Below are 12,156 nucleotides of genomic sequence, written 5' to 3'. Positions count from 1 at the left end.
CTATTCCCAGCGGTCCCTTCCCCAACGGTGTCTGTTCCTGTCTACCCTCAATGCTCCTACCTCAGGACCTTGGCACCTGCTCTTCCCTCAGCTCCCTCCCTATGCAGCTGGCTCTCTCCACATCAGATGTCACATCCCCTCCTCAGAGGCCTGCCTTGATTTACCCTGTCTGAAATAGTGCTGTGATCTGCTACCCTTCAAAGGCGTATTGACCTGTCTGTACCCGCCAGGAAGGGTCAGAGAACACCCTTTGTTTTCCCAGAAAGTATCCAATAAACTTGTTTTTGTTTGGGGGGTTTGGTGTGTTTTTGTTGAGACAGGGTTTCTCTGTGTTGTAGCCCAGGCTGTCCTGGAACTTGCTCTATAGACCAGGCTGGCCTCGAACTCTTGAAACCTAGTTCCTGTTGGTTCTCTGGCCATCACCTTCTACGACCCTGGAGGAGGTCTTTGCCCATCTGACCGTGCCGGCAAGGAACACGGGGTGCCAGGGCCAGAGGCTGAACCTCAAGTACATTTTAAAAGCATTTCTTCCCTTCTCTGCCCCCTAGAACAGGCTACCCCTTGCCAGTCTGGGCAGAAATGGGGGAGAGTGGAGTGAAGCCTAGTTAGATACCCCAGCAGGAATCCAGAGGAGCCTGAGGCAATCCTGAAGAAGTCCCTGCAATCCCGGTGCCTTCCAGGCAGAGGAGGAAGCTTCCTCCTGGCTGGCCTCACTTCCATATGTCCCCTCCTTGGTCACAGCTGAGGTACAAAAGGCTCCTGTCATACCATGTCCTGCTCCAGTCTGCCCTGCACAGCTCTGGGACCACCCAGCCTACCTTTCCCTGGGGATGGGAGCAGCCACCAGGGGTCTAAGCTGCCCATGTATGGAGGCAAGGCCTGGGGACACCCGAGATGCCTGGTTATAATTAACCCGGACACGTGGTGGCCCCCCCAACACCTGCTGCCTGAGCCCCCCCATCCCAGTGCCCGGGTCTTGGGCTCCATAGACACGCCGGAGAAGCTCGCTCTAAAAATAACCCTGTCCCCAGTGGATCCAGGGCAGGGGGCAGGCCGAGGGTGACCACCACTTGCCCTAGGCCCAGGCTCGCCTCCCCTTGAGTAGGTTTTCTGGTGGCTTCTTTCCTTGTCAGTTCCACAATGCTGGGAGCGGCCAGTGCCGAGGCTCCTGGGGTGAAACTGCACCTGGTTCTAGAACTTCGGCCGCGGTCATTGCCATCTCTGCAGCTGGGTGGCCACAGGCCTGTGACCTCCCCAGGGTCTGGGGGCCCTTGGCTCTCCCTGCAAAACTCCCCCCCAGGTGCTGCAGGATAGAGATGTGGCTCCGGGAAACAGCACCTGCCTGGCGTGCATGAGGTCCCGGGTTCTGAACCTATAACTACAAAAGATGGCACACGGCTGGAATCCCAGCAACTTGGGAGGTTGAGGCAGGGAGGGGCTTTGCCATGAGTTCAAAGCCACATAGTAAGAGCCTGTCTCAAAAAAGCCAAAATAAATAAATATGAAAGTGAAGTCAGGCATGTGATCCTACTTGGGAGACTGAGGCAGGAGGATTGTCACAAGTCTGAGGCCAGCCTGGACTATATAGTGGGTTCCAGGCTAGCCTTGGCTACAGAGTAAGACCCTGTTTCAAAAACACAAAACCAGACTGGAATGGTTCTCCCAGCTGCTGGTTCTCAGCAAGCAGTGAGGCCCAGGGGAGGGTGCTGGTTGCCGTCACAGCTGCGTGGGGCCTGAGGCTACGACAGGCTCAGGGGGGCCAGGGCTCCTACGTGCCTGGGACACTCCAGAGTATTACTGCTCCATGTTCCCGGCGGGGGGCCAGCTGTCCCCGGCCAGCTCGACTCAGCACTTGGTCTGGGAACCAGGGAGCAGGCCAGCCCCTGGGGCAGCCCATACAAGGCCATGGGGCCGGGCACACAGCACGCCTGGGTTGGGGGTGGGCACGGTGCCCGGGCAATGAGCTGAAAGCTCAGCTGCCCTCGGGGGGCTCCCCCCTGGGGACAGCCCCTCCTGGCCAACCACACCCCGACGGCCCCTCTATATAACCCAGGGGCTGCGGGCTCTGCCCCCGGGTCAGCATTCCCTCCAGGACAGAGACAGCCTCTCCCAAGCCGCCCAGCCAGGTAGGGCCTGCGGGGAGCCACGGGGGTGGGGGAGGGGGAGCCCAAGGGTCCGCTCACCCTGCAGTGTTCTGCTTGTGAATTCTGCAGCACAAGTTGTGGGGACACATGTCCCCACTGAGGTCTCAGCAGCTGCCAAGTGTCCCCGCTTGCGAGGCAGGGCGGACTGGGACCAGCGCTGAGCAGAATTTATCCGCGAAGGAGGCGGGTGTCTCCATGACACCTGTCACCTCTGTCACCCTGTGGGTCTGTGTTTCGTCCCTGTGACCTTGGGCCTCATTGTCCCTGACGCTCTCTCTTTGGTTGTTAAGTTTTAAGAATCATGACGTTTATTTTGTGTGTGGGGTGGGGGACCAGGCCACAATGCCCATGTGACAGAGGTCAGAGGGTCTCTCCTTCCACCCCATGTGGCGATCAAACTCAAATTGTCAGTGTCTTGTGATGAACTGTCTTACAGTCCCCTGGCTCTCCTGAGTCCCTTTGTCTGGCTGTCTCTGGGCTCTTGAGGGTGGGACTCCATAACTCAGTTTACCTTGTGATCTTAGGGAGTCTGTGATGGGTTGTGTTGGGGGATCCAAGGGGGCTCGACTTCTATCTCTGGCCTCAGTGTCTCCTGGGGTGTCCATGACACCCCGGGGGGGGGACACCTTCTGAAGGGAGCAGTCTGGTCTGGAAGCCCAGGGTGTCCTTGATCCCCGGGGCCTGGCCCTGTGTCCTGGCCACCCCAGCCCACCTGTCTCTATGCTGACTTAGTGCAAGGCGAGCCGGCGCGAGCGGAGGGGCAGGTGCGGTGGGGGATGGGGAGCATCTAAAAATAGCCACCAGGCTGCAGCTTCAAGGGCTTTGGGTCTCTGTCCTGCCCCACCCCCTCGCTCAACTTGGTCGGCCTTTCCCGTTGCCTTCCAGCCCTGATCTGAGGCATGGATGTCCCCCGTTGTCAGACCTGCAGGGGTCTAGTAACAGAAAGGCAATAAAATAATAACAACTGCAATAAAAGTGATAAGTCTGGACAGAGGGCTCCCCGGCAGCATACAGTTTGTTTTTCCAGCAGCAGGACCTAGTTCAAACGCCAGAATCCACAACTCTAAACAAAAAACAAACAGAGCAGAGCCAGGCAGTGGCGGTGCACACCTTTAATCCCAGCACTAGGGAGGCAGAGGCAGGTGGATCTCTGGGTTCAAGGTCAGCCTGGTCTGCAGCGTGAGTTCCAGGACAGCCAGGGCCACACAGAGAAGCCCTGTCTCGAAAAACCAAAAAAAAAAAAAAAAAAAAAAAGCTACAAAGCTCGCTGTGGCAGAGAATATCTGTAATCCCATTGCTGGTAACATGGGACAGATGGATCTCTGGGTCTCGATGGTCAGCCAGCCTAGCTCCAGGCCCATGAGAGACCCTGCCTCAAAGCAAATAAACAAACAAAACCAAAAAGACAAAGTTGACGGCACCTGAGGTCACCTTTTAGTCACCGTTGGAACGTGCACAGCCGTGCACAGGCATGACCCCACCTACAAATGAACACATAATAGTAGCTGCTAGAGTCCCAGCTGTGGTTTCATGCCAGATGCCAGATCCTACCAGCCGTCACTCCACCTCAGAGATCTGCCAGTCCCATGGGAAAGCCTCGGTCCCCAGGATACAGATGTCAGAGAGGTTCAGTCACTAGCCTGGGGCCACACAGCAGTGATTTAGGAATGTGGATTTGGAGCAGGGGACCTGTAGACACCCAGAGGCAGAGGGACTCAGAGAGGTGGGTGATCCGTCCTGGACCTGTCCTGTGCCCTCACCTGGACTGATTTGGATTGGGAATCTCAACGGAGCCTTTATGCCTTCTCTCAGGGGTACACATATAATCTCTACTTGGGGCCTCACAGCTTGTTGGCATTGGCTTTCAATTTCTGTGACAAAACACCGCAGTCAAGGCAACTTAAAAACGAAAGCATTAATTTGGGGCTCACAGTACCAGAGGGTTAGAGTCCATGACCATCACGGCAGAGAGCTTAGCGGCAGGCAGGCAGGCAGGCACGGTGCGAGAGCAGTTGCTGAGAGTGTACATCTTTATCCACAACCAGGAGGCAAAGAGAGCCACCCCCACTGACACACCTCCCCCCCAAGGCCACACCTCCCAATCCTTCCCAAACAGTTCCACCAACTGGGTACCAAACATTCAAACGCGAGCATGTGGGAGCTGTTCTCATTAAAACTGTCACAGACCCCAGAACAATAACTGAATAGGATAATGTGTGTCATATGCCAGCCACTGGCTCAGGTGCTTTACCTGTCCTCAAATCCCTCCAAAGAGGTGAGCACTGTCACAGTCTCCACTTTATAGATAAGGAAACAGAGACTCAAACAAGTTGCTCAAAGCCACGCAGCTTGTCGTAAGAAGAGCTGAGATGCAAACCCAGGCCATCAGATTCCAGATCCCTTGCTCTTTTTATCCATTTTATTTATGTATTTTTATTTATTGAAAGGCAGGGTCTCACTCTGTAGGCCAGGCTGGCCTTGAATTCACTGCAATTCTCCTGCCTCAGCTTCAGGGTCTTGGAATTACAGGCATGGGCCATCCAAGACCAGCCAAGACCTCTATTCAGTCTGAGTTAAGACAGCCCCATGTAGCTGGGGCTGGCCTCCAACTCTCTATGTAGCTGAGGATGACCTTGAACTTCTGATCCTCTAAGTGTTGGGATTACAAGCATGAGCCTCCATATCCGGTTTTGCTGGGAACCAAACCCAGGGTCCTGTTCACGCTGGGCATGCACTCTGCCAACTGAGCCCCAGCCCCCAGATTCTAAAATATTTTTTTTATCACCATACTTCTCTGGCTTGGGACAAAGGGTTTCACCCTCTTTCCCAGCTAGAGAGACTGGGTCCCTAGCAAGGTCACACAGCCAGAATGTGGCCACATCAGGCCAACTTAGGCTGGGGTTCTCAGAGAGAGGACTCCTCCCGTTTCAAGCCCACGGTCTGACTGACCTCAAGCCCCCAGCAGCTGGGTCCTTGAGTCTGAGCTCACCATCCCCTCCGCCTGCACAGGGTCCCACAAGCCACCACCATGCCGTTCGGTAACACTCACAACAAGTTCAAGCTGAACTACAAACCCGAGGAAGAGTACCCTGACCTCAGCAAGCACAACAACCACATGGCCAAGGTGCTGACCCCTGACCTCTACAACAAGCTTCGAGACAAGGAGACCCCTTCTGGCTTCACTCTGGACGATGTCATCCAGACTGGGGTGGACAACCCAGGTGAGCCTATATTGGGACGGACAGACCAGAGGGCTGGAGGCCACGGGGCAGACTCCTGCCTCTCCCGGTGGTAGGTAACTATTCTACCACTGAGCCACACCACCAGCCCCTCACTGGGGGATTCTGAGCAGGGGCTCTACCACTGAGTCACACCTCCAGCTCCTCTCTGGGAGATTCTGGGCAGGGGCTCTACCACTGAGCCACACCCCAGCCCCTCACTGGGGGACTCTAGGCAGGTGCTCTCCCACCGCTCTGCAGTTCCCATCCATGAGTGGGTCATTCAAACCTCTTACCTGGATCCTTTGTGGAGGTGAATTGTTTGAGCTTTTCACCATTTTGGGCTGAGATACTATATGATTCGGGGACTCCAAGGAGCACTAACATCTTTGGTTCCATTTACCTGGACCCTGAGATGGCTCTTCTTCCCATATTGGACACCTACATCCGTCACATGCCTAAGCTTCCGGCGCTGACCTCACCCCACCCCTCAGGTCACCCCTTCATCATGACGGTGGGCTGTGTGGCCGGTGATGAGGAGTCCTACACGGTCTTCAAGGACCTGTTTGACCCCATCATCCAGGACCGCCATGGCGGCTACAAACCCACGGACAAGCATAAGACCGACCTCAACCACGAGAACCTCAAGGTCAGTGACCCCCAAGAAGCGGGGCAGGCACAGAGGTGGGGAGACAAATACAGACAGAGGGAGGGCCGGAGAGATAAGCACACCCCCCAGGAAATGGGACCCCAGCATCCTGAGGGTAGGTGGGGGTGGTGGGCAGTGAGGCTGGGTGGGGCGCAGGAAGGAGCTCAGTGCCAACTTGGGGACCTGGAAGAGTCTACGGGAGGTCCAAGGGGGCCTGGGGAGACCCTAGAAGATCTAGGGCAGACCCAGGAGGAAGTGGGGAGATCCCGGAGGACATGGGGAACACCCGGGAGGACGGGGGATACCCTGGAAGGATTACAGTGGGACTCACAGAGCACCTGGAGTGAGAGCCCCACCCACGAGGTTCTTGGGGAGACCTGGGCTGGCCAGGTCTGCCTTCCCTGACATCCCATCGCTCCCCAGGGCGGAGACGACCTGGACCCCAACTACGTGCTGAGCAGCCGCGTGCGCACTGGCCGCAGCATCAAGGGCTACACGCTGCCCCCGCACTGCTCCCGCGGAGAGCGCCGCGCGGTGGAGAAGCTCTCCGTGGAAGGTGAGGTCCCCAGCAGCTGCACCCGGTTCCAGTTCCGGTTCCGGTTCCGCTGAAGCTGGCTTTGTCACTAGGAGGCTGGCTGCATTACCTGTGCTCCGGGTTTGGGGGCATCTCACACTGAGGCGGCCTGGGAAGTCCTGCACTCAGCTACCCCGGAGTCTTCATATTCATTGTTCACGCATCACTCATTCACTCATTGACTTGTTGATTCATTAATTCAGTAAACATGTTGCAGCTGAGGTTTCTCAAAATGGGTGAGGCGACAAAACCAGGAATCTGGCAAGTGTGGCGGAGAACCTACAGAGGGTTGCTCCTGTTAGTTGGCCTGGGCTTGGCACCCTACTGAGGCAGGAGGATCAATGTGAATTGAAGGCCAGCTTGGATTCATAGTGAGACTCTGCCTCAAAAACAAGAAATCGCTGGGCAGTGGTGGTGCACGCCTTTAATCCCAGCACTTGGGAGGCAGAGCCAGGCGGATCTCTGTGAGTTCGAGGCCAGCCTGGTCTACAGAGCGAGATCCAGGACAGGCTCCAAAGCTACAGAGAAACCCTGTCTCGAAAAACAAATAAGCAACAACAACAACAAAAACAAAAAGAAAAGAAAGAAAGAAAAAAGTCAGGGCAGGCCAGGTGGTGGTGGCACACACCTTTGATCCCAGTACTCTGGGAGGCAGAGGCAGGAGGATCTCTGTAAGTTCAAGGCCAGCCTGATCTACCGAGCGAGATCCAGGACAGCCAGGGCTGTTACATAGAGGAACCCTGTCTCAAAAAAACAAAGCAAAACAAAACAAAACAAAACAAAACAAATGTTTATAGTAGTCACTGTAAATTTCTCTTTCTCTTGTTTAATTGAGACGGAGATTTCCAGTGTAGCCCTGGCTGGCCTCCAACTAGTGATCCTCCTGCCTCAGCCTCTCAAATGCTAGGATTACACGTGTGTGCCCTCAGCTGGCACAAGGTGTAAATTCTACAATGGCTTTTTTTTTCCCCTGAGGTAGGGTCTCTCTACAGAGTCCTGGAACTCACTATGTAGATCAGGCTGGCCTCGAACTCACAGAGCTCCTCCTGCCTCTGCCTTACATCCCTTTAGTGGCCATTCTTAAGCCCTCTGTGATTAAGCCATGCATAGGGAGTTTGAGGTCAGTTTAGGCTACATGATGAGGCTTAGTCTCAGAAACAAGAACCATAAAAGCCAGGTCTAGGAATCACACTCTCTTGCAGGTAGACTGGGTGGGAGGGTCTGCTTTATGTCCTTGGGGACATGGGCATAAGGGGGTGTCCATGAATTCTTGGAACAGGACATGTCTTTGGGTTTAGACGTGGCGTGTAGGTGGTTTGGAGACCCCTTTGACGTCCAGGCCCAGGGTGTCAAGGGCAGCGATGTGGGGTCCTTGGTACCCCAGCTGAGGCGAGACAGGATGTTGATTGCTCTCCTGTGGCCCGCCCCTCAGCTCTTAACAGCCTGACAGGCGAATTCAAAGGCAAGTACTACCCTCTGAAGAGCATGACAGAGCAAGAACAGCAGCAGCTCATCGATGACCACTTCCTGTTTGACAAGCCTGTGTCCCCTCTGCTGTTGGCCTCAGGCATGGCCCGAGACTGGCCTGACGCCCGTGGCATCTGGTGAGTCCCTCTTCTGGCCCCTCCAGCTTCTTTCCAGCCCCCGGCCCTTCTCCATCAAATGAGCCCATGACCTTGCCTTCCAACCCTGCCTAGCCCTGGTCAGGTGTCGTGGTTCAGAAAACTTGGACCAAAGAAGCGCAGTGAGGAGCTTACATCAGCCAGGCCTAGTGGCATAGGCCTCTCATTCCAGCCACTGGGGAGGCCTAGGCAGGAGGTTCCCAGCTCAGGGCCAGCCAGACTACAGTGAGTTTGAAGCCAGACTGGGCCTCAAAATAAAAATTGAAAAGAAGCCGGGCGGTGGTGGCGCATGCCTTTAACCCCAGCACTCGGGAGGCAGAGCCAGGCGGATCTCTGTGAGTTCGAGGCCAGCCTGGGCTACCAAGTGAGTTCCAGGAAAGGCGCAAAGCTACACAGAGAAACCCTGCCTCGAAAAACCAAAAAAAAAAAAAAAAAAAAAAAAAAAAAAAGAAGCAGTGGTGGCGCACGCCTTTAATCCCAGCACTCGGGAGGCAGAGGCAGATGGATCTCTGTGAGTTCGAGGCCAGCCTGGTCTGCAGAGCGAGTTCCAGGACAGCCAGAGCTACACAGAGAAACCCTGTCTTGAAAAACCAAACCAAAATAAAAATTTGAAAAGAGAGTTGGAGTGGTTGGTGTGTGGCTCAGTGGTAGAGCCCCTGCCTAGAATCCCCCAGTGAGGGGCTGGGGGTGTGGCTCAGTGGTAGAGCCCCTGCCTAGAATCCCCCAGTGAGGGGCTGGGGTGTGGCTCAGTGGTAGAGCCCCTGCCTAGAATCCCCCAGTGAGGGGCTGGGGGTGTGGCTCAGTGGTAGAGCCCCTGCCTAGACTCCCCCAGTGAGGGGCTGGGGTGTGGCTCAGTGGTAGAGCACCTGCCTAGAATCCCCCAGTGAGGGGCTGGGGTGTGGCTCAGTGGTAGAGCACTTGACTGGCATGTATAGGCCCAGATTTAATCCTCAGTATGGCAAATAAAACAGAATAAAACATTTGTACTTGAACCACTCCCTCAGTTCAAATCCCAGCTCTGTTACTAGGTGTATGACCATACATATCTGTAGCAACAGCTATTCTAGTGGCCTGAGGCAGGAGGATCACTTGATGGCAGGAACCATTCTGGTCAAAAAAGACCATCTTTACAAAAATCCACTGTACAACAAAATACATATATGAAAGTATAATAATAATAATAATAATAATAATAATAATAATAATAATACAAGGCTTGGTGATGCATGCCTGTAATCATCACACTGCAGAGACTGAGGCAGGAGGATTACCAATTCAAGGGCAGCCTGGCTACACACCAACACCCTCCTTCTGAATAAAAAGTGATACTAATTCAAATTGTTACGTTAATAATAATTAAAAAAAACCCTGAAGATGTTGAAATCTCAGAATCCTGGCATGCGAAGCTTAGGATCTGAACGGATAAACGTTGTCGATATGACCTTGTGGTCACAGGAGGTACATTGCCACCATATCCTCTGCTGGCTTTGCACTCACTCTGTTGCCCAGCCTGGCCTCATACACCAGATCTTCCCGCCTCATCCTTCTGGGTGCCAAGATACCCGGTCAGTGCCCGGAAGGCGAGGAGTCAAGCTAAGACTGAAGTTTTGCAGACGTGTGACTGGGAACCAGGTGCACCTCATTCATGTCCCCCAGTGCCCAAAGGAAGGGACTGTGTTGGACACAGTAAATGAAGGAATGCATTTACTTTCCGGGGGCCATGGAACTCCTGCTAACTTCTGGGGCTCGGGTTGCCCCTTCTCAGGCACAACGATAACAAAAGCTTCCTGGTGTGGGTGAACGAGGAGGACCACCTCCGCGTCATCTCCATGGAGAAGGGGGGCAACATGAAGGAGGTCTTCCGCCGCTTCTGCGTGGGCCTGCAGAAGGTGGGTGTCTGCCGCTCCTCGGGGACCTGGGACTACATCCTGACCGCCACACCCACTTTGTAGAGTCACGCCCCTTCCTAGACCCAGCCTCGCCCTTCCAAACCACCATGCCCAGTTCCCAAGACTCCTTCCTCTCCTTCCACGTGTATCAACAGGCTTTTCCCCACCCACTTTCCAATCTCCACCTCTTAGCTACATACACACAGACACATACACACACGCACGCACACACATGCACACATACACGCATGCACACACGCACGCGCACACACACAGAGACCAAGCTCTGCTCTTTCTGATTCCACCCTACCCATCTCCCCAAGAAGGCCCCAACCCTTCCCCACACTCAGACACCCCTAACTCATCCTGCCAACTTTCTTAAGCCCTAGCCTGAGCCCCACCGTTCAGAACGCACCTCACCCTTTTTCGAAGCCCCGCACCCCCCACCCAGGGCCCAATCTAAGCCCCATCCCCACACCCAGGGTCTGAAGCCTACCCCCATCTTTGCCCTGCGCCTCTCTCCAGAACTCCTCCGGGTTGGTTCTCCACTCCCACCACTTGGGAACCCCACCCCCACCTACATCCTAACACCTGTCCCTCAGAAACCCCCGGGCAGGCTGCGTTTGGAGCCCAACCCCCAATGCTCCCTTCCTCCCACCCCCAGATTGAGGAAATCTTCAAGAAGGCTGGTCACCCCTTCATGTGGAACGAGCACCTGGGCTACGTGCTCACCTGCCCCTCCAACCTGGGCACCGGGCTGCGCGGAGGCGTGCACGTGAAGCTGGCGAACCTCAGCAAGCATGCCAAATTCGAAGAGATTCTCACCCGCCTGCGTCTGCAAAAGCGCGGCACAGGTATGGGCCGCATCTGGGGAGGGGCACCCCTGCAAGTTCCGGGGTCAAAGCTGTTTGATGTGCATTTTACATACCTCCCTGACCCTTCCGTGGCGCCTCTGATTCTCAATCAGTAAATGGAGTGAGGCCAATTGGACCACAGGCAGCCACTGTTAACCATCATGTTCTCCCACGGCGGGTCCCCCACCCCCCACACGGAGACAGTCACTGTGGAGCTGTGGTTGGTCGGAAACTTGCTTTGTAGACCAGGCTGGCCTCAAACTCTCCAAGTCATAGTCTATGTCCCAGAACTCACTCTGTAGACTAGGCTGATCTTGAACTCACAGAGATCCTCCTGCCTCTGCCTCCCCAGTGCTGAGATTAAAGGCGTGTACTGCCACGCCCGGCATATTTTAAAAATTAAATTCATTTATCTGTGTGAGAGAGGAGAGTCCCATTTCACACACTTGTGCGGAGGTCAGAGAACAGCTTCAGCTCTCTCCTTCCACCATGTGGGTCCTGGGAATTGAACACATGTCGTCAGTCTTATCAGCAAGCATCTTTACCTACTCAGCCATTTCTCCGGCCTGTACTATAATTTCATGTTGGATGGTCGAGCGAGGACCTCACCATAAAATCCAGGCATGTGGTTCCCAGTATTGAGAGCCGGTGACCTGTGCACCGCGAATTCCCGAGGCGTTTGCAGTGGGGCACAGGGGCGTCCCGGCACCTCTGCTCCCTGCTCATGCCTCCGTGGCCTCCGCTCCCGCGCAGGTGGCGTGGACACGGCTGCCGTGGGCGCCGTGTTCGACATCTCCAACGCCGATCGGCTGGGCTCGTCCGAGGTGGAACAGGTGCAGCTGGTGGTGGATGGCGTGAAGCTTATGGTGGAGATGGAGAAGAAGCTGGAAAAGGGCCAGGCCATCGACGACATGATCCCGGCACAGAAGTAGGCGCCGCGCCAGGCTCACCGGCCAGCGGTTGGCATCTGGAGCCCCGCCCCCCGGAAGTCCAATCAGTGGGCTTTGTCCTCTGGCTTCTGGCCAATGAGAACCCGCCTCTCTGGAGCCCCGCCCACCAGCTGGAGCCCCCCCCCCCCCCCCCCCCCCCGCGCTCCCGAGCGCATCTGGAGCGCACGCTGCTTCCCCATGCCCAGCCTCAAATAAAAGTCCGTGGTGGCCTTAGCTGTGAGTGTGACAGCTACTGCGGGAGAGGGAGCGGGGACTA

The 12,156-nt window shown here is 55.4% G+C and overlaps 1 protein-coding gene across 1 annotated transcript; it reads left to right on the top strand.

Moving 5' to 3' along the window:
* Window positions 1-1,937: 1,937 nt before the first annotated feature.
* Ckm (creatine kinase, M-type) lies at window positions 1,938-11,920 on the top strand. Its single transcript, XM_059253539.1, has 8 exons — window positions 1,938-2,126; window positions 5,154-5,365; window positions 5,857-6,011; window positions 6,435-6,567; window positions 8,018-8,189; window positions 9,973-10,096; window positions 10,761-10,950; window positions 11,704-11,920. The coding sequence occupies exons 2-8, from the start codon at window positions 5,173-5,175 to the stop codon at window positions 11,880-11,882; spliced, it is 1,146 nt and encodes a 381-aa protein (XP_059109522.1). The 5' UTR covers window positions 1,938-2,126; window positions 5,154-5,172; the 3' UTR covers window positions 11,883-11,920.
* Window positions 11,921-12,156: the final 236 nt, after the last annotated feature.

Source organism: Peromyscus eremicus, chromosome 1 (genome assembly GCF_949786415.1).
Source record: "Peromyscus eremicus chromosome 1, PerEre_H2_v1, whole genome shotgun sequence".
NCBI lineage: Eukaryota > Metazoa > Chordata > Mammalia > Rodentia > Cricetidae > Peromyscus > Peromyscus eremicus.
This window is presented reverse-complemented; position numbering and strand designations above follow the sequence as displayed.

Bases quoted from the DNA above. Each gene is read 5' to 3' on its own strand.
- Ckm (XM_059253539.1), top strand. From the start codon at position 5,173: ATGCCGTTCGGTAACACTCACAACAAGTTCAAGCTGAACTACAAACCC. The intron at 10,097-10,760 runs GTGGGTGTCTGC...TCCCACCCCCAG, and splicing joins TCTGCGTGGGCCTGCAGAAG to ATTGAGGAAATCTTCAAGAA. The intron at 10,951-11,703 runs GTATGGGCCGCA...GCTCCCGCGCAG, and splicing joins TCTGCAAAAGCGCGGCACAG to GTGGCGTGGACACGGCTGCC.